The sequence below is a fragment of the Ictidomys tridecemlineatus genome, chromosome 7 (genome assembly GCF_052094955.1).
Source record: "Ictidomys tridecemlineatus isolate mIctTri1 chromosome 7, mIctTri1.hap1, whole genome shotgun sequence".
NCBI lineage: Eukaryota > Metazoa > Chordata > Mammalia > Rodentia > Sciuridae > Ictidomys > Ictidomys tridecemlineatus.
Genome location: NC_135483.1, coordinates 149,854,035 through 149,876,229, shown reverse-complemented (window position 1 = coordinate 149,876,229; position 22,195 = coordinate 149,854,035). Strand labels below are relative to the sequence as shown.

The window sequence follows — 22,195 nt, the reverse complement described above, 5'->3', positions numbered from 1 at the left end:
ATGCCAGGCAAGAGCTCTACTGCTGAGCTACATCCCTAGCCCAAGATCCTGAGGTGATTTCTGTGTTCATCAAAGTTTGAGAAATATATCTGTAGTCCTTATTCACCACCTACATTCTCAAACATAACTTCCATTTAATTTCTTGCATTATATGTAAACATTTTTGGCATTGTTAATATGTACTGTTAGTAAATGTGAAAGTGGTTATTAAAGCATTGCTTTATAAATTATTATTAAATTATTGCTTTATAAAACAGAGGAAGTCTAGCACAATAACTCACAGTAATCCCAGTTACTTGGGAGGCTGCAGCCAGGGGATCACAAGTTCAAGGTCAGCCTGGGCAACTGTCTCAAAATAAAAAAATAATTAAAAGAGCTAGGGATGTATTTCAGTGGTAGAGTATACCAAGTTCAATCCCTAGAACCACAAAACAGACCAAAGAAATTAAAGAAGGGCAGGATCTTGTCTGTTTTATTTGTTGCAGTTGGTAGACGTTGCTTAGAAAAATATTTTAGAGACACCATCCCTCCATATTTTTAATTGCTCACATCAAACAGGTTTTATTTATTTATTTATTTTTGGTACCAGGGATTAAACCCAGGATTGCTTAACCACTGAACAACATTCCCAGTCTTTTTTATTTAAATATATATTTTTTAGTTATAGTTGGACACAATACCTTTATTTTATTTATTTATTTTTATGTGGTGCTGAGGATCGAACCCAGGACCTTGCATCTGCTAGGTGAGCACTCTACCACTAAGCCACGATCCTAGTCCCCACCCCCAGTCCTTTTTATTTTTTATTTTGAGGCAGGGTCTTGCTAAATTATTTAGGGCATCCCTAAGTTGCTGAGGTAGGCTTTGAACTTGGGATCCTCCTGTCTCAACTTCCTGAGTCACTGAGATTACAGATGTGTGCCACCATGCCCAGTTCAAACACGTTTTAAAAGTCTATACTGTTATGTTTTCTTTAGAAAAGAAGATGAAAAATAACCCCTCCTACAAATTCTGTATATAAATCTTCCATTTGTATGTCACCTCAAGAAATACTCACAGATGCTGGTAGATATTTGCATCACCATTTATAAATATGGAAATTTTAATTTTAAGCCTTGATATGAAAGTATTATTAAACATATTATCAATGCCCAACTTTATGCTTTTTAAAATCTGAGCACTATGTTCATAGAGTACAGTTCCTTTATTACCCTGGGATATGGATTTTATACTTTTGGGAAAGTAGCAAAGTGCTTTAGAGATCTGACCTGGCATTCTTATCTCATTGTTAAAAGTCATAGAAATAGTGACCCTGGTGGTAGGTGCATATGACTTATTTTTGCTTTTAAATTTCACAGCGCTGGGATATGAAGCTCCGTCATCTTGGACTGAGTAAAAGTGACTCTAGCATTAGTGATTCCACTCAGAATCAGAAGTCTGGCAGGAACTCTAACCCCCGGCAAGCTCGCAACTAAATCCTGAAATACGAAGAGTAACATCAGTGGACTTCCTATTGAGACTCGCATTGCTGGACTAGCAAAGGAAAATTGCACTATTGCACGTCACATTCTATTGTTTACTACAAAAATAATGTGGTAACTGATATTACTTTTATTTTCTGTTTTTCTCCCCCCACCCACCTTTTTTAATGGCCTGGGGTTAGATCCTTAAATGTATTACATTTCCTATTTTACTAATCACGAAAAAACTATTTTTAGGGGGGCAATAACAATAAATTAAACATGTGGATACTAGGGCCCCTTTGCTGGAGTCCCCAGATGTTAATTTCATGTTCTGCACCCAGATTGGAAAAAAACAAAATTGGCTGTAAGGAGAGATTTCTGCTATAATGCAGAAAGCTAGATATGCTTAAAACGTTCTCTGCTGATCTAATTACAGCCTTATTTTTGTCTGCCATTTGGGCATTTTCCTCATGCTTAGAAAGTTCTAAAGGTTTATAAAGGTAAAATGGCAGTTTGAAATCAAATGCCACACAAGTACAGGCAAACCAATCAAGCACCAGGAAAAAGCATTTATGAGGAAATGACACACAGATGAATTATTTCCAAGATTGGCAGGAAGCAAAAAAAAAAAAAAAAAATAGTGCCAGGAGCCAAGGAAAGAACATTTTGCCTGATTAAGAAGCACAATTGAAACCAGTAGCCATTTGGGCGTTAACCGTAGCATTCTTCTTTTGGCAATATATTTGATTTGTTCATGAGTATATTAATCAGCATTAGGGAAGTGAATTGTCACTAGGCATCTGCTTGTTATCACCATAGTTTTGTTTAATTTGCTTCCTTCTAAATAAGCCCATTGGTGGAAGTGTCCCCACCCTTCTTTCATAATAAATTGGATTTAATGTATTGACCAGGAAAAGAAAGTATGTACACATGTGCACCAGGATATTCCTTTAAAAAGGCATGTTGCTCTATAAAATGCTGTAGTTTACAGGACAGTGAAATGTGCAAAAATTTCTTTCTTTTTTTTTCTTGGTGTGTGTGTATCTGTGTGTATGTGTGTGTCTATGCACTCACATACCCAAGCTGGTCTAAAGTATAGGCCTGTGTACAGGCCTGACATTATCATTTAGATTTGTGCTGTTTAATGCTCAATTGAAAATGTTTAATAAAGGAATTATAGTTGTCAGGAAAGATTATTCTGACTTTGGAACCAAGTCTACATTCTCATTACCCAAGCTGCAGTGAGACCCCCAGGGACCATGGGAAACAAATGATGTTTTTAACTTCCTCCATCAGGGTTCCTTAGAGCATGTGCCAATCACTTGAAAGTCTCTTTGCTTGCAGTTTACATGTGTGATATTAGTAGAACCAAATTTCTAAGCTATGGTGTGCTGAAATAAAACTTATGAAGCAAATGGTGCTGTCTTTCCATTTTTGATAGATTCCAACCAACAATAACTTCTCTAACCCCAAAAGAAAGAGTTCTTACCATTGCCTGTGGGAGACTGAGTAGGCTTGTTGGCTATCATATGGTTTCTTTCAGCTAATTTTGCTGTCTGCTCTTTGGACTACATTCTCTGATGCTAGGGCAGGGGCATCTCTTTCGAGATGTTGCTGTCATATCCTTAAGGTACGTTTGGGTGTTACAGGGTAGTGAAGAAATCCAAAATGAGGAGCTGAACCTCAGAATTGCTCTTCCTGGTATTTGTGCTTCAACTTGAGCTTCTAGGACTGAAGAATTCTTTTTTTTTTTTTTTTTAAAGAGAGAGAATTTTTCTTTTTTTTTTTTTTTTTTTTTTTTTTAAAGAGAGAGTGAGAGAGAGGGGAGCACAGAGAGAGAGAGAGAGAGAGAATTTTAACATTTATTTATTTTTTCTTAGTTCTTGGCGGACACAACATCTTTGTTGGTATGTGGTGCTGCTGAGGATCGAACCCGGGCCGCACGCATGCTAGGCGAACGCGCTACCGCTTGAGCCACATCCCCAGCCCCGAGAGAGAATTTTTCAATATTTATTTATTTATTTTAGTTTTCGGCGGACACAACATCTTCGTTTGTATGTGGTGCTGAGGATTGAACCCGGGCCGCACGCATGCCAGGCGAGCGCACGAATGCGCTACCGCTTGAGCCACATCCCCAGCCCCATGAAGAATACTTTCTTCCTTCCCCTTTTCCTTTTTTCCTTCCTTCTTTCATTCTTCTTTTGTGTGTGTGTGTGTGTGTGTGTGTGTGCTGGGGATTGAACTGAGGGCCTTGAACATATTAGGCAAGTAGACCTACACTCACAGCCCAATGATGAAGCAGTTTAGTGTGCAATGAATATTGGAGACATTTCCAGCAACTGCAGTCTTTTTTTTTTTTTTTGATAAGGGAGAGTTATAATTAGTTTCTGTATAGGAATTTAACACAATTGATGCTTAATGCATATACAGTTTTGATAAGTATAAACAAAAGTGGGCCAGATTCTTAGCAGTGTTTTTGCCATATCCATTTTCATATTCTGTGTTGGAGATATTTGGTTTTGCTGCAGTTTGAATAAAGTCCATGTGGTTTTCCAGTTTGATAGGTACAGTATCTTCAGTAATGAACTACATGCAGATCCCTTTGGGAGATAGCGTGATTTTATCCTGATACATTTCTTTCAGACTGCAGAGTCAGGTCTACTCTGAAGTTTCTATAGTGCAAAGATATCTCATTAATGCCTCTCTACAGGCTTCTCTTGCAGATATCCACTGCGAGGAAGTCATTAAAGGTTTAATATACATACATCCTTCTCAGTAATCTTGAGATCTATAAAATCAATTATAATTTCTTAGAAAATTTTGTTTTTCTTTAGTCAAATAGCAACAACAACAATAAAGTCAGATGCATGCTGAATAAACTGATACAAATTAGGAGCAAACACAGATTCTCTTTTCCTCCGTTGTGAGTATTTGACTGTGTCACATACAGTGTAATCTGACTTGCTGCCATATGTTTCACTGAGCATTTGGGGATGGGGTGGGACAAACCCATGTCCTTCCACATCTGTTATCTATTAAGAAGGCAAATACAAAACTTACAACCACTATGAGTAAATAGCACTAGTTATTGCCTTCTCCAAGAAATTACTCGCTATTAGATTTAAACAAGCAGAATTATTTTTAAAAGTATTTCAAGACTGATACTTATTTAGCTCTATGAATTTTAATATTTTAGTACACACAACCATTCAAGAAGATAGTAAAAATGAAGTAAATCAGAGATTTCTAATACTGTGTTACTGAAACCTGCCCTATAGAATTAAAAGTATTGTTCCCAACTGTATCAATATAACAAAAGCAATACAGTCATACCTTCCGTAGTGATTTCTTAGGGGTAATAACATCTAACAGTGGCCACTCTACACAAAACACTTGCACACGTGTTATTTATTCCTTGAATGTTTGTGAAGTAGATATTATTATTCACATTTTATAGATGAGAAAATTGAGGATCCAGAACTTCAGAGATATGTAAGTAGCTGATCTGGGCCTTAAACTCTTAATCTTATTTCCCAAGTTATATGACTCCTATCATTGCAATTGCCTATGAAAAGGTGAATGCAGTGGGCTGGCGACATAGCACAGTGGAAGAGCCCTTACTTAGCATGCCCGAGGTCCTGGGCACCACAAACAACAACCAAATAAACAACAACAACAAAAGGAAATGTGTCCTAACATTGAAACGACGTATAAGTCATGTAGCAGCTACTTATGTTTATTTCTTAAGCTGATATCTATTGACTGTATGTCGGAAAGTCTGCATGACAGAATTATAACTCTTACTCCCAAATACTGTCACTTCACTTCTTCAGTTGTCCTCCCCGACAAAATCAAATTTTCCATGGAATTATTCCAGAAGAGGATATTCAGATGAGCAAACATTCTTTTAATATTAATAGTTTGGAGATATGTGATTCTCAGAAACAAAACGGTATGTTCTAATTTCTTTTTTTTCCCCTTGAATTTGGAGAAAAGTATGAAGTTAACAGTGCTCAACAAGGCCTGGAGGAAAATTGAAATTAAAAGTTGATGGTTGCTATAAATAAAACCAGAATGGCGCTTTCCATTGGGAACTCCTATTTCTCACTTTCAGATCATTTTCTTTATCCCTCCCCATCAGAGCAATCCAAAAAGAGAGCTATTCTACATGACCTAATTGCTTTTCTTTCATTAAGTATTTTTTTATGACAGGAATTCAACATGTTTTTGCAAGATAACGAAAGGTGTTCTCCTTTGGGTAAAGTGCGAATGTCATCATGTGTCCACTTTGGTGGGTGTTGAGAACTCAGATGGCCTATGAAGGAGGAAAGGATGTGATGTGCTCAGCGAAGTTTGTCCAGAAGGAAAGGATCTGTGGACTGTAGAGGATGCTGATGCAGAAATGAAAGAAAATAAAGGAGCTGTCCACTATCTACAGGAATCTGGAAGGCAGGACCACACTTCCAAGTAGCCATCACCATGCACCTTGCATGCTCAGCCACATGAAATGGGATTGATGTTAGGAGGGCAGGGCTGGACTTGAGGCATCAGCAAATGCAGGTCAGGGGTGATGTGTGAAGCACAGGATAGCTCTATGAAACAGGGAACAAAGTATTTCTTATTCATACTGAATGACAAAGCTAATAAGTAAAGTTGATTGGATTTTCTCTAATGTCTTTATTTCTACATTATTTGGTGGTTCTGGGGGAAATCTTCAAAGAGTAGGATTTGAAGTGAGTAATTATAAGCCTAGGAGAACTTGACAAAAGAAGAGATCAAGATGAACAGAATTCTCACTGAAAAACTTACCCCATGACCTATAACTTAAGTCATATATCAAAGCTTTAAAGAGGAACAAGAAACTCAGATAATATACCCACAAAGATGGTACTGTCCTGGCTTCATGCATTCACTTTTTTCTTCCCAGGCTATTCACGCCTATTTTGCAAATTAAATCAAACACTTGCCTGCAGAAAGTATATACAGTATTATTAGAAAGTCAAGCATGAAGCAAATGGAAGAAACTGTCTAACGTTCTTTAAATCCATGGATCAACATCTTGAAGCTCATCCTGATTTCCTTTAGATTCCCAGCTCAGGCAGTCTCACTGTGAGTCTCACCCCTCAACACCTGGAACTCCAATTGCCCACATTCCGTTTTCTTTGGAGATGGCACTTTGAGACATTCAATCATGAAGACCCTCTTACTTCACGTTGAGAAGGACTTCAGAGGTGAGACACCTGGATTCAAATTTCCACTATGTGTCTCATTGGATGTTTAGTCTCCTCTCTGAGTTTCAGTACGTGAGATGACCGGAGTGGAGGCTGTTGAGCAGAGCCTGGAGCATGATCGATGCTTAGTATCAGGATTATCCTACCTGTTACTCCAGAACAATCTCTTTGAGGTACACCATTCCTCAACAATGCTCTAACAGATGCTTACCAAGCCTGGAAGGAAATGTGACTTCCAAGAAATCCTACTCCCTACCCTGGTCTCTTCCTTCCATGTATAAGAGGCCAGACTCTCAACTAACTTAAATTCAAGCTGAAGATTGAATTTCATACTTTTTTTTTTTTTTTTTTTTGCGGAGCTGGGGATTGAACCCAGGGCCATGTGCATGTAAGGCAAGCAATCTACCAACTGAGCTGAGCTAGGGAGCCAGCCCGAATTTCATACTTTTCCTTTAGTGAGAGAAGTGTGCTTAGAAAGTTGCATGACCAGGAAACTGGATGAATACGTATTCAATTTTTAAAGAGATAAGATGATGAAAAACGACATAGTATTCAATTCTACAAATATTTCTATCACTGATGCAAATTGATGTTTTTATTCTAAATGTTTTGAATTATCTTGGTAACCAAAGAACCAAAAGACTTCTCTATCCACTTTAAAAAACAGAAGATGGTGAACGTATAGGAAGTTTAACACTTCACGTTGGTTATTTCTATAGAGATGTCCACTTCCAGGTTAATTTAATTAATCCTTGATTTAGGTGGATGGAGTTTTAATATTTTACTATTATTCATTGTAAGCCATAGATTGTTTTGCTTACTTTGCTCTTTTATGTGAAATATTTTTCTCTTAATTTTATTTGTAAACGTTTGGCTCCCCAGAAAGGTTGTCATTGGTAGCAAGGACAGGCCACTTGGAAAGATGTGAGTTCTTAATAAGGGTTGAATTTTTGTCAGAGGAGCTTCTTGGCGTTTTTCATTTCCTAGGGAGTTGCCGAAGTACTAAAATTCTATTGAGACAAGTGTTTATGTTTCAAAAGTGCAGGCCCCGCATTCCAGGCTATACACTGAGGCTTCTCAAAACAGAGGCAGATTTTACTGAATCTAGGAAATAAGGTTAACTCATAAAGGGCTTGAACTAGTCTATATTAGAAAAACAGGCAATAACCAAGGAACAATCTAATCCAGGGATTGGCAAACTGTTCTAAAGGGTCCCCTAGTAAATATTCAAGGTATTTTAGGTCATACAGTCTGTTGCAACTACTCACCTCTGAGTAGTTGAGACTCAAAAATAGACATTGATGATATGTGCATGACTGAGCTTGGCCAAGTTACAATAAAACTTACAGAAACAGGTGGTGGGCTGGATTTGGCAGATGAACTGTAGATTTCCTCCCTGAAGTCTAATTGAATGCTTATTTTTTGAATGATTTTATTTTTTGGACTTAATGAAATTGTTGGTTTTGGTGGCACAGAAACTTGACTACTAAACAAGGTTGGGTTTGTGCTGATATAGAACTTTGAAGTCTTACCATTAGAGATTCAGTCTTTTTAATCAAAACATCGTTCATTTCACAAGTCTGCTTAAAATTAAGTTCTTACGAAATTTATTGAGTCATTATTTCCTTAGTATTGATTAGCTTATTAAGAAACTGGAGCTGAAAGGAAGCCTGGAATCTTCATGAGGGTTACCAGTTATGTAAAGCAGAGAAAAAGGGATTAAAAAGGGAGAAAGCATAAAAGTTGAGATTACGACCCCCAACTTGAACAGTTATCCTGAGGATCCGCTGGTCAACCAATCATCTTTTTTTCCTGCAAAGGCATATTCCTTAGGAATACTATGTAGTTTTTTCATTATCTTGGTTCCTACACGTGCATTCAAGAAACACCTATTTGTTACAAAAATTGAAGGAAAGAAGTGGAATAGGAGGCTCCATCAGCACACACACACACACACACACACACACACACACACACACACACAAAATCCACATATGATAGAATCTAAGAAGAAACAAAGACAAAGGAGAAAATTCTTTAAAAGTCTGGTCTCATTTCTGACTTTCCCTCTCTCCCATTATTCTAGTCGTATGTATTGAAATGAGGCCCTTGTGCTCATTATCATTTATTTTTAAAGTGGGCTTTTGAGTGGTGGTAAAAAATTATCAATTAAGTTGGAAGTTTTTATTTTTAAAAAACCTTTTTTACTTTTTGCTATTTCCTTAAATCTTTCACTTAAGTAACTAAAACAAAACAAAACAAAAAAACACGAAAAACTTTGGGAAGTGTTGCTTGAGCACTGAAACCTTCTTGTGTGTTTAACCCATTCACCATGAGCTTGATTTACAACTGTTTTTCTTGCTTGATGAATCCCATATGCCCTGTAATTTAAACATCTTAATGTGCTCTCACTGGAGTGCCTTTTTATTTGAATGTGAATTGATTCTGAAACTGCTCCCAATCAGAAGTTTGAGGCATTGTAGCTTAGAGTTGAATATGATCATACCAAGGTTCAGTCTGCAAGGGATGGGATTGAAGTTCAATTGCTGTCATAATTAACCTAGCTCAGGTTACTTTAACTGTAAAATATTCTTTTAAGCTAACTGTTTAACCTGCACAAATAAATGAATGGTGTAGACTCTGAACCACTCAACAAATGAAATGAAGTTTGTTCATACAAATGCAAAAGAAACTGGAGTTCATTCCTGAATTTGTGCAGCTTATTATTATTATTATTATTATTATTATTATTATTACTTTGATGAATTTTTGATGGAAGGCAAACAAAATTTTTTGTGGCATTCTAGATCTGAAATTATACTAATTCTTACCTATTTCAGGTAAAAACAAATTCAAACCATGTAATATAGTGGTTTATCCATTCAAAAAGAGTACACTAGAAGACATCTAATGTTCTCCATTTGTAGATACTTCTAGGGTTTAATAACAATTCCTGCTATGAAATTGCACTGCAGGTTTTAGCATCACGTGTCAAATTACAAAAAATACTTACCTATGATATGAAAGTTATCTTCTCAAGTCATTTTTCAACACTTTACTCTTCAATAACCAATTTGAAAGTATTTCACACTTAGCTTGAATATTATCTTAGTAAGTTCTACTAAAATTTCAAGACCTAGTTTTCTTCTTCACATTCTGGAAAAAGCACGTTAGCTCCAAATGTGCTGAGGTGAAGGTGCCAGCTCTCCTTGGAGAGGAGGTGGGCTTTTTGCCAGAGAGTGGGAAATGTCTCGCAGTGATGAGACCAAGCTGACTTACAAACATACCCATAAACAAGGGAACAGGTGCATAAACACGCAGGAAAGGTTAGGCCTGAGCAGGGGAAAGTCCAGAACTTCATAGAGGATGCTGGCATCCTGGCCCAATCTGGTGTCACCACAGCCAGGAACCATGCTGAAGAAGAGCTCTACCCCTGAATCAGAGGATGGTGATTTTGAGCCAGGTAACTAGGCCCAACACTGTTGCATAACTGCCTTTTTTCTTTCTCTTTCTTTCTTTCTTTCTTTCTTTCTTTCTTTCTTTCTTTCTTTCTTTCTTTCTTTCTTTCTTTCTCTTTTTTTTTTAAATCTCAGAAAATAGGTGTAGGTTTAAAATTCCTGAGCCTTTGGGTAGATAGAGAGGGAATAATGATTGTTTTCTCTGCACCTGGAATTTTGTCATGCTATATAGGTTGCTTCTCACCATGGGAGAAAGAAAAGAAAAGCAAAACTGCTTCAATGATGTACGTACGAATTTCAAATTTTAAAACAGTTCTTTACATTTTTTTCTGGCACGGCTAATTTCAAAGGACACTTCATCATTCAGTAATTCTATGACAAATATTTACCAAATGCTACTGTGCCAGACGCTATGGTTAGTGATGGGTGGTCCTGCAGTATCTGCCCTGCTGGAATGCACAGGCTAATGGAAGAGGCAGACCACATGCAAGTGACAAACTGGGATGTGCTAGGAAGGATAAACAGGAGGCAGTCACAGAGCGGGTGGAGAAGGAGCAGGGAGAAAACCAGCTTCACAAGGGTGGTCACTAAATTAGAAACGTGAAATTCATATGTATAAAGCTTAGGGTCCTTCACTTGTTCTGGCCCCTTCAGAGGCCCTGGGTTTTTCTGTGACCAATGAGTTTTTGCATAATTTGCAAATTTAAGATTTTTTTTTTATTGGTTGTTCAAAACATTACAAAGCTTTTGACATATCATGTTTCATACATTAGATTCAAGTTGGTTATGAACTCCCATTTTTACCCCAAATACAGATTGCAGAATCACATCTATTACATATCCACAATTTTACATAATGCCCTATTAGTAACTGTTGTATTCTGCTCCCTTTCCTATCCTCTACTATCCCCCCTCCCCTCCCCTCCCATCTTGTTTCTCTACCCCATCTACTGTATTTCACTTCTCTCCTTGTTTATTTACCCATTCCCCTCGCAAATCATCTACACTTCAGGCTTTACACAGCTTGGGTTCACACTTGGAACCTCTCTGAGGAAAGCACATTTCAATTAATTCCAATAGGACAAGGGGAAGCTTGATGCGGTGACAGCAGTTCAGGAGGTCTGAGGGGCCACTAGAAAATTCTGAAGTTGGTAATTGCCTAGTCAACTGGAGAGGCTGTGAATGGAGTTGATGGGAAATTGGGAGAAAGGTAGGAGATATGCTGAAGAAAGTGGCAGGGGTGATACATAGGGTCACAGGAGCCATTCTAAGGAGTTGGTTTGCATGAAAGTGATGGGTGAAATCATTGGTTTTAAGCAGGAGAATGACATGATCAGATCTTTTTTTTTAAAATTTTTTTTTAATATTTATTTTTTAGTTTTCGGCAGACACAACATCTTTGTTTGTATGTGGTGCTGAGGATGGAACCCGGGCCGCACGCATGCCAGGCGAGCGCACTACCGCTTGAGCCACATCAGATCTATGTTTTTAAAAGATCTTCTAGAACTGATGTGGTTTTAGGGTTGGAGCAGAGAAAGGAGCTTGTTGAGGTATTCCAGGTGAGAAGTGACATATTTGGATTAGGCTGGTTTCTACCCCAGGCCAGGGAGGAAAGTGGACAGATTAAAGGTATATATTAGATTTTGATCACAGGACTAGCTGGTGGATGGATAGAGTTGGGAAAAGAGCCAAAGATGATTTGAGCAATCTTCAGACTTGAGCCATGGGTTGATGATAGTGCTGCTACTGGCTAGACAGAAAGATCCAGGGGAAGGCAGATGCTGAGTGGGGGTGATTGAGAATTCTGATGTGGTTGTGATGCATTTGAGATACAGATGAGCTGCTCAGTAGGGAGGTGTTGAGTTGGGAGTAGTCAGATACACGAACTTGCAACTTAGAAGAAAACTTTAAAAACTCAGTATTATTTGGCAAATATATTTCTAAAATAATTACAGTTTTTATTTCTATTCTTACTATTGGCCTCTCATTTTATAATTTGAGATAAGACAAAGTTTAAAAATTGGAATACATTGAAGAGCTGCTTTCAGTGGAACTGCAGGATTCTTAGTAAAAGATTTTGGGAGTTAGGTAGAAGTACTGCCAGGGGTTGAAATAATCACAAAAATTCGTATCAGGAATATCTAGGAAGGCATTTGTTAATATTATAATGGATCTGGCTTTACATGTGTAACTATGTCAATGTCAACATCTCTTTGAAGGTGATCTAAAAGAAGGATTATGGATTTAGACATGATCTGTATCATTTAATCCCACTGGAGTGTGCAGGAATGAATTAGGCATGTGAAATATGTATACAGTGCCATCTCAATAAATCAGACTTTAACTCTGTTATCTGAGTTAGTTTACATTTCTTTGTGGTCTGTGAGAAACAATTATATGACCATCACTGAATCATTTCAATCAATGAAGAGATCAGGTTCTTAAAGCATACATGAAATGTGGCCAACATTGCATCTGTGGGTTAAAACTTTGCCCTTAGAAGGTTTCAGTTCGGAGATATTTTTCCCGGAGCTAAAAACTTATTTTTGCAGATAAGCAAGTAAGAAAAATATCAGCTAATCTGTCTTTGGAATTTCTTTTGAGTCTAACTGAAAGTTCAAAGTGTCAACTGCAATTAAACATCAGTGATCTGTTGGTATGGGATCCTGACATATCTATATTTGTGTGTACTGTCTATAGTATTAGAGATTTTTCAAAAGGTTGGGAAATGGGGGCTGAGGTTGTAGCTGAGTAGTAGAACGCTTGCCTGGCATGTGTAAGACACTGGGTTTGATCCCCAGCACCACTTAAAAATAAATAAAATAAAGGTATTGTGTCCATCTACAACTAAAAAATAAAATTTAATTTTAAAAAAGTTTGGGAAATAAAGGTATATTATAAGAGGGGAGTAATTTTTTTATGCTGGTATTAACAACAACAACAAAAAATCTTACCTTTTCCTTAGACAATATAGACCAGTATACAAAATCAGTAGTTGCAAATGCAGTAAAAGTATTATTTTAAAGCAATGTTTTCATTTAAGCTTTTAGAGACTATGTTGGTATTGAAATAACTTTGGGATAAGGAAGGAGATCATGAGCCTGCAAAGAACTAATCTCTTGGTGGGTACCATCTGTTACTGCAACATGAAGAATGCAAGAGGCAATCAGCATTCAGCTCCATATGAAGTTTTCCATCAGTAGATTTTGTACGAATTAGTTTGCATCTTATCTTCAGAACCCCTTCCTTCTGATTCTTCTCTATTTTTTGATGACAGTTGGTGACCTATGGATTTTTATACCCCATATTTGTTGGACTTCTGTCCTCTGACCCTTTACACACAATTTCTGCAGTATTTAGTTCAAAGCTTAACAACAACAAAAAGAGCAGGAGTGAGGAATTTAGCAAAAAATGATAAAAGATGCAAGCACAACAGGCAAGCCAACACAAGAGCTTTAGGAGTAAAAACACTTTTGAGATGCTTGGCGTTCAAGTATTAAACTCTACAGAAGTGTGAAGTAAGTCAGGCATGGTGGCACACACTTGTAATCCCAGCTACAAGGAGGTTGAAGCAGGAGGATTGCAATTCAACTTATCAAGATCCTTTCTCAAAATAAAAAATAAAAATGATGGGAGATGTAGCTCAGAGAATAAAGTGCTTGAAAAAAGATTACAAATTAATGGTAAGATAATGTTTTAGAGATAAGTGGGAAAAGATGCAAAGACTATGATAGGATTAAACTAAGATGATTCAGGCGACATTGCCAGCAGTGCTGAAAGAAAAGTAATGCAGTTTTCAAATTCTGCCTATTTGTAGAATTTTAGGTATGTAAACTAAATAGGGCAGATAGCCACCCCATGCTATTTCCTTATGGGGTTATATCCTTTATCATTTCTGTCTCCAACTCAGACTTTCTTCAGCTGTCCTCCAACTTCATTGTCTAAAGTCAAACCAATTAAAAAGTACATGTTAGCACAATTGAAGTCAACAGTACCAAAATGTGGAATCTGAAAAATAACTCCAATTCTGCTTTTGGCTGGACAAGTTAACTGTATGACAGTCATACATGGTTTTTGTAGCCAATCTTATTACCAAATGAGATCTGCCTTCACCCCCGAGCTCTAATGCACCCAGGGGAACAGTGGCATGCAGTTCCAGAAGGCAACCATACCAGCAGATTGTTCCAGAATCCTCTGACAGAGCCAGATTCTACCCTAGGAGCTTCTCTCATCCACCCCTCTACTTCCCTCAGCTTTCCTACACGTAACTGCACTGTTGCTGTCTCTCACCAGTTACATTTAAACTACTACAAGCGGCTAAATAATTCAGCATTCTGCTGGTCTTTTTTTTTTTTTTTTGGTTAAAGAAGTCACCTTTTATGAAAAGAAAACCTTCAAGAGATATGAGGTCTTCATCTCCTTGTTGCCAAGTGTCGCTTTTGTTAAAGCTTGAACAGAGAGTGAAGGAATAACTTTTCATTAGCTACCAAATGGAAAAAAAAAAAAAAAGCTCAAGTTTCTGACTTTACACAAGATGAATTTAAATTTGGGAAAAGCAGCTCAATTTTCCCGTGATGCTTTTTAGTAAATACGTAAGATAAATGCACCGCAGCTAATTTTGCTCTCTGTTAATAAAATTAGTTGCATGTGCAGTCTGGTTGACCCTGCCTTGGACAGCACACAGCGGCTTTGGCATGCTAATTGAATTGTCAACAATAAACACAGGAAAGCAGGCACTTAAAGCTACCATTTAGGGACCACAAAACCTTTGCTTAAAGACTGCCTGCTGTGTCTCCCAACTATGCATGAAAAGCAATTAAGAAAGGTCTTGTATAACTGTAGTCTGCTAAATCCAGGGTAAACTGTATGGTGGAACTAACAAAAGACACACAAAACACTTGCAAATCTTCTCAGGACCAAACTGTGTGCAATGGTGCTTGTTAGAATGTGTGGCCCAATTAATGGAAAAACACTTCGCTAAAAGTTAAATGGCCCTGTTGCCTTTTGCCCTATAAACGGGTGTCTAGCCTTAAGCATGAGAACCCTCTCACCACAAGCTTATTTTACCCAGGTGTAAACACAATGAACTAGATAGGAAATAGTCTAATAACTTCACCAGCCTAGGCCAACTAGTAATGCTAAGAATTTATACTGAATAAATACATACCTCTTTGTTATTTCTAATTGTGATCATGAAAAGGTTACTAAATTCCCACACACGATGTCACAAAAGACACTCTGCCAACACAACAGCTCTATTTGACACCCATGGAAGGGAAGGATTGCAGGCATTTATTATGGGTTAGGGTTAAATATAATAATAATAATAATAATAATAATAAAGCCTGCATTTTCTGGCAATTACATGTTAGGGTCACATAAACTGAAATTACCAGTTTTTAAAATTGTGTGACGTTATTGTCATCTTACTAACAATTTATAATTTTGACATGTACTTTACCACTTAAAAAAACTACTAATTGTTTTAAGTGCTAGATGACACAAGTTTTTGGGTGTTATTCAAGTAATTTGCAGGACAATATACCCACAAGATTTCTTACACCCCTAAAGCTGATGCCTGGTGGTAGGGTGTATGACAGCAGTGTCTATGTTAACCTAGGAAAGGCCATGAAAAATGGCCTGTAGAAACTGGGGGCATGTTTAAAGTTGCCAGCCAATGTTTTCTTAAAAGTGAGATTTTGAAAACACTGAAAGCAAAAGCTTGAAGTCTGCTAAAAATAGAATGACTTAAAAGCTGCTGGCTGGGAAAGCAGATATTTTAAACCTACATTTTAAAATTGAAAACAATTTATATTTATTCTTATGTTGCTGTATACATAAAGTATGCCCAAATTGAAACAAGTTGTTTTATCAAAGTTTTAACATTAACATTATTCTGTAGGAGACTAGAGTTTGTGGGAATTACATATGTACATACATATCAGAAAATGTTTTATTCAGCTGATTCCAATTGGCTCTTAATTATATTTTAAGATTAGGGAATGACATATTGTAGTTATTTGATTTTTTAAGGATTATTTTTGTTATTTCAAGTGTGGACCTTAAGTGCCTTTACTGTGGACAGCAGCATGCTTTGTTCTGTCAAGAAAAAGCAGCTGTAATAAGTTTGGGTTCTTTGATTCTAAGTCTCTATTTTTAGTAAGTCAAGGAAATGTCTCAGAAAATGCTTCTTTTGGCCATTTCTCCCCCCCACCCCTTTGTCTTGCAGTGCCAAGTGAAAACTAATCATCCTTAGGAAAATTAAATTCTAAATCATACAACATGTTGATTTCATAGTTTGTGGATTATGCCAGTAGAATAGACTTGACATTTCTAATACCAAATTATTGTAATGGTATTTTAACATTCCCACAGAATAAACCTGATATTAACAAAGCTGCAACACACACACCACTTCTGCTTTAAATCAATTGATTCAGGTAAAATATGACATATCAGTCAGAGGTTGAAAACCCATGAAACAGAAAAAATGTTTTATTTCTCTTTTGATTGTCTCACTTTTATTTTGTTCTTGCTTACAAAAACCCTGTGAAAAATAAGTCTTCTGAAGGTACTGTCCTTGCTTAATGATTTGAAACATCTATTAAGTTTGAAGGATTCAAATGAGTTTCAATATTTCACAAAGTAGAATATTCCTATGTTATATCTTGCAAGGCTGGGTAGCTGCTTTTCATTGCTGGAACAAAGCTTGTTGGGCACCTGGGTTCTCCCTGGATATTAGTGAAGGCCATGAATATTTCTGAAAAAACATTCAGACACAAAATGAAAGGAGAGAAAATCAGCCAGCATTCAAGACATTGCCCCTAAATGTTTGCAGTCAATTAGAGCCCTGTTCAAGGTTAGGCTGGAATTCCTCCAGCTGCGGTGTTCCATGTAAAATAAAATACTGCCAGCTGTGGTCAATTATTTGATTTCCCTGTGAAACTCGAGAAACGTGTAAACACTGTTAATATAGTAAAAATTGATCAAGTGTGACATGCTATGTAATTTACTGATTGCAATAGCCTTTTAGGTATCATTTCAGAGCAATATCCACTGATTAGTTTCTAGATCTCAAGGTCAAAAGTAGGAGTTTCAAATTTAGCTTTATATCACAGCACAGGTCAAGAGACCTGTTTTTTTTTTTTTTTTTTTTTTTTGCCACTTGATAAAATAGTATCAACTGTTAAATGTTTGGGGAGTAGTGTTTAATAAAGTAAGAAATGCTTATGGAGGAATATAAATGAATAAAGTAGGACTCAAAGTTATAAACATAATGATTCCAGTTACATAAGAAAAAGTAGGTTTAAAAATGCTAGAAAATCAAAACATCTTTTTATTCCTCCCCTGGTTCTCATTTCTGTTAAACCAAAATGTTTCATTCAAAGATTGTATTTGGCAGTCTGCATATAATTTGGGAAAGATGTAGAGGGGAAAATATAGTAAAACCATCAAAAATAGTTAAGAAGCAAAAGTCAAAGAAAACCAGTGAAAAATTGAAAAATAGAACGTCTGAGAGCCCAGGCATTCACTTCCACAACTTGTGCCAACAAAGTAATTCCCAACATACCTGTGCTTTGGTGATAAACATTTCTGAGGATCTCAATATGCTCATTATATTTGGAAAGGGTAATAAAGACAAGACATTTAATCACTTCATGGTGAGGAGGGTAAACTCAGGAGCTAGTCATATACCTGACATCCCAATCTATAGAGGTGGAGTAACAACATCACCTACCTAATATAACCTACCTACTAGACAACCAAGTGTGACCATGCACAGAGAGCCCTCAGCACTCTGCTTACTTCTGGTACAACAGGTATTACCTGTTCACAGGTATCACTGATTTTTATGAGTTTTAAAATGTCTAATTTTTCAAATTATCAACTATAATTCTGTAAGCTTTATTTTCCTAATACAATATGCAATCAGCATTTTAAATACATTTTTTTTGTGGGCCCAAAATATTTTAAATTCCCTATGAAGAACGTTTCAATGTATTATCTTTTGCAACTCTCAGAGTTCAACAATTGTAGCTTTTCTTAAACTGACTAGCTTACACACGTCTTTCAACATTGACTCAAATATTGCCACCTCCTTAGTCTGCTATTTGCATTTAAATTCTACCAAAATTAATATTGTCATTTTGTTGTATTGAATATTCATTTACTATTGAGGCATAAATGGTCCGATGTCAACTTTGGCTCTATAGATTTGACTAATCTGCAGACTAATCAGAAAATGGGCACGAGCTAAGGCTGAAGATTATGTCCTTATTCTGGGGGGATAATATTATCATCTATTTTCAGTAGAGACACTTTAAAAGTCTGTTATATTTTATTTTATTATTATTATTATTATTTTACTGTGTAATCACTCCTCAGAGCTGTACTTTCATTTGTAATGACTTAAAAGGGGAGCAGAGAGACACAAATCTTTGAGTCGCTGGGTAACTTTGGCCTGTCTGGAAAAAAAAAAATTACAAAATATGTTGCTTACTAAGGACTCTGTTTTATCTTATCTATTTGCCCTGTCGTGGATTGAACCCACAACCTTGGCATAACTAGACAAGTTAGCACAGGGAATCATTTTAATACTCAGTCAAGTACATCAAACCCTCAATGTGCTCAGCACCCCCTCCTCACACACGATGTTTACTCCAATCTGAAGGGTCAGTCCAGTCTAGGTAGCTTTGGGTTCACCATATGAGTTTCTTCCATAGGTTAGGATCACCACTTGTACTCCCATGCAGGGGTGGAGTATTCCAGAGGGCCCCTGGAAGTTGAAGAGGCATAACCTTAGAGTTTGCATGTCCTGTTGCATGTGCTCTTACCAGGTCTAATGAAGAACACTGCCCTAACTCTACTGGCTCTTTTGTATGTGAGGGCTAAAACTTCCACCTTGGTGTAACTGAGCCAAGAAGGCTCCTTACAAAGGTTACACCTCTAGGTCATATCAAGGCTTTGAATCTGCTACCACCAGGGCCCAGAAGCTCTGTTTCCCTTTGGTGAGTTGGCTAGGTGCCTTGTCTGCTTTGTCACCACAATGCCTGTTTTTATTTGGGGGGCTTTGTCTTTCCCTTCCACTGTGCCTTTGGCCAAGTCTTCTTAGGTCCTCAGATAGGAACTTCCAATCACTTGGAAGTTCAGAAGGGATTGGGGTCTCCATATGCAAACTTGTCTACTTCCTCCCCAATTTCCTTTAGGCTCTGTACACTTGTAGTTTGTGGGAGGAGAAATTCAAGTTTCATTTCTCTTGAGCACTTCTCTACATGTCTCGTAGCATTGACAACCTATACATCAGCGATGTTTCTGACTTGGACCAGTTCTCAAATCATCTCTGTAGTATTTCCTTCAATTTTGTTTTCACTGGGTTTTGCAGATGACTTCCAAGACAAGATTCCAGATTTTATGGAATTCTCAGCAGGTAGTATTTGCAGTGGACGTACATTCCCGGAACTGTTTAGATTATCCTTAGCAAAAGACCAGAGGCATTTTCACTTGGACAACCACAGTGCCTCTCTCTGTCTTTCTTTTATACTCACTCACCACACTGTGAGCACGGAATAGATATTAAAAACATTTTATTGTTGCTGGGCATGGAGACAGGCTGGCACTCAAGTTCCTTATAAATACCACATGACTTTTGGTGATTTTCCCTGAACTACAGCTGAGCAATTGTTTCTGCAGTAACCAGATAACTTTCTGGATTTGAGGGTTATTTTACTGTTAAGAGAAAATCAAGGTAATTCATGCAACGAAGATAAAAATACTGAAACTTAAATATGCTGGGTCAACCTTTAATTTTCTTGAAAGATTCTATGATTTATAACTCATGCTATATGATTATTGAAGTTGAAAGAAAGATCCCTAAATCAAATCAGCTGGCAGTAAATGAAGGCAGATTAAGTCACACACACACAAAAATAGATTTGTGTAATTGTTTATGTTACTTTATCTAAACATAAATTTCACTAGTAAACCCCCAGAGCAGTATTTCATTTCCATTTGGAAAATTGCAATTGGTGTTTTTTTCCATTGTCTATTTTGGTTCTTTTGAAAGGAAAGTGGAAACACGGCCTGATGAGGTGACAGTAATGCCTAAATCCACACCCCGCCACTAACGTTTCTCCCGACCAGATTCAGTGTTCAAAGTCTCTAACACTCGCTGCTATTAATAAAAGCTGAGTAAAATGATGCCTTTGTCTGTAGACATTAGCAGAATTGTAGCTGAGTTCCAAAGGATTGGGGGTGGTGAGGAGGGTGTGAGAAGGCCAGTTGTCCAGGGCACCATCCTAATGGATTGCTAAATTTGTTAAGGGGGAAGGGCACCCAGCCAGCCATCACTGAACCACAGTGCTCTGTAGCCAATCTGGGTGTCTATGATGCTGGGAATAGTTGGGCTTACTTTGAGCAGTTCTACCACATGTGCTCCTCTGAAACTCTAAAGACTATATACTTTAATAAAGCAAATTTAAAAAAATTGAACATGCAGTCTTGCTGTCTACATATGTAAATGACTAACTTAGAGTTAGGTTATGAGAATATCTAAATGTAAGTCTGCAATCCCAGTGGCTCTGGAAGCTGAGGCAGGAGGATTGTGAGTTCAAAGCCAGGCTCAGTAAAAGCAAGGGGCTAAGCAACTCAGTGAGACCCTGTCTCTAAATAAAATACAGAACAGGGCTGGAGATGTGGCTCAGTGGTCAAGTACCCCTGAGTTCAATCCCCAGGATCCCCCCCCCAACAAAAAAAGATATTTAAATATTTCAGATCAATTAGGAAAACCATACTGTTCCCTTCCCTCCTCAGTCGAACCTTCTGGAATAGAAAAATATCTTTTCCCATGTAATTCTTATTTGAGGACAGTGCAATGTTTTAGCACTATGCACAGACACTAAAATCATTTAGAAATCCTGGGCCTCATCCTGTCCAACTGAAACTGAATCTCTGGGGGTAGGTCCCAAGAATCTATAAGTGTAAATGCTCCCCAGGGCTCTGAAGGTGATTCTGAAATGTAATGAGGATTGGATGAGAACCATGTGGCAATGGTTAGTTACTACCATACTCTGTGGCTTTAACTTACATCAGAATCACCTGAAGGACTTGTGAAAACAGATTTATAGGCCCCACTCTGGGCGTTTCCAACTCAGCAGTCCAGAGTGAGATGGAGGATTTTCATTTCCAAGTTTCACTGCTTGTGGCCACTCTGGGGACCACATGTTGAGAGCCACTGCTGTGATGTGAACCCTGAGCCATTCTGCACCTCCTAAGGTATTGTCACCCCTAGAAAACTTCCAGAAGTGTTATCCTTGTTTATGGTTCAGATTTGAAGAAGGGGCATTGAGCCAGTGCCAAAGAGGCAGGCTTTTCAGTGAGAAAGGGACTTTAAGAAAAAAGATAAGGTGAGAATGTTATAAAGATTGGATTTTGAAAGTAGAGAAGTTTGAGGAGAAAAGGCTAGGGGGAATTGCAGTGGGCATAAGAGAATCTGAAGAAAAATTTAAAGGTGTGTTTTTGGGGGTGTCTGTGTCTTCCATGTGCCAAGAAATATGGGTAAAGGATCACTCTGTTGGCACCCTGCAGTGGCAAGCCTATCTGGAAAGAACCATGTGTTATTTTGCTTCTATATCCATAAAATACCCTACTTTTTCCCTTCATCTTTCTCTTCCACAACTTAAGTTGGACAATTCCTAAAGAAATGTTAGAAGGAATGAGGTTTGCAAAGATTCAAAAGACTGAATTCTTAGAGTTTGAGGGGAAAATAAGAGTCTACGAGAGGTTGTTTAGGGGCTATGCTGGAAAAGTGTATCCTGTGGCTCTTTTCTCATTGGTTGAAAGAAACCCTGGAATGTGGAGCTCCCCTGTAGTTCAGTTGTGTTGGGGTGAAGAGGGAGGAAGGGTGGGCCAGGCTGTCTCAGATGGAGGCCCAGGCAAGCTGCCCTTCCACGTAGAGCTATCCGTGTCCACAAGGTGCTGGGACAAAATCCAGTTTGGGCTGAGAAGCTCTGAGGTGATGCAGAGAGGTGGGTGACTTGGGAAGGGT

General features: G+C 37.7%; 1 protein-coding gene and 1 long non-coding RNA gene across 3 annotated transcripts in view; both read left to right on the top strand.

Moving 5' to 3' along the window:
* Positions 1-2,878, top strand: part of Frzb (frizzled related protein) — a 30,839-nt gene extending 27,961 nt beyond the window's left edge. Inside the window, exons 6-7 of one of the 2 annotated variants that reach the window (XM_040294560.2) lie at positions 717-745; positions 1,359-2,878. In XM_040294560.2, the coding sequence (XP_040150494.1) occupies positions 717-745; positions 1,359-1,371 (42 nt within the window). In that variant the 3' untranslated portion in view covers positions 1,372-2,878. The remainder of the gene's footprint in view (positions 1-716; positions 746-1,358) is intronic. The other variant, XM_005324682.5, reaches the window with a different exon arrangement.
* A 6,617-nt stretch (positions 2,879-9,495) lies between these two features.
* The window catches only part of LOC144365581 (uncharacterized), a 78,617-nt gene continuing 65,917 nt past the window's right edge, over positions 9,496-22,195 (top strand). The window contains exon 1 of the long non-coding RNA XR_013424188.1: positions 9,496-10,157. This is a non-coding gene — a long non-coding RNA (uncharacterized LOC144365581). The remainder of the gene's footprint in view (positions 10,158-22,195) is intronic.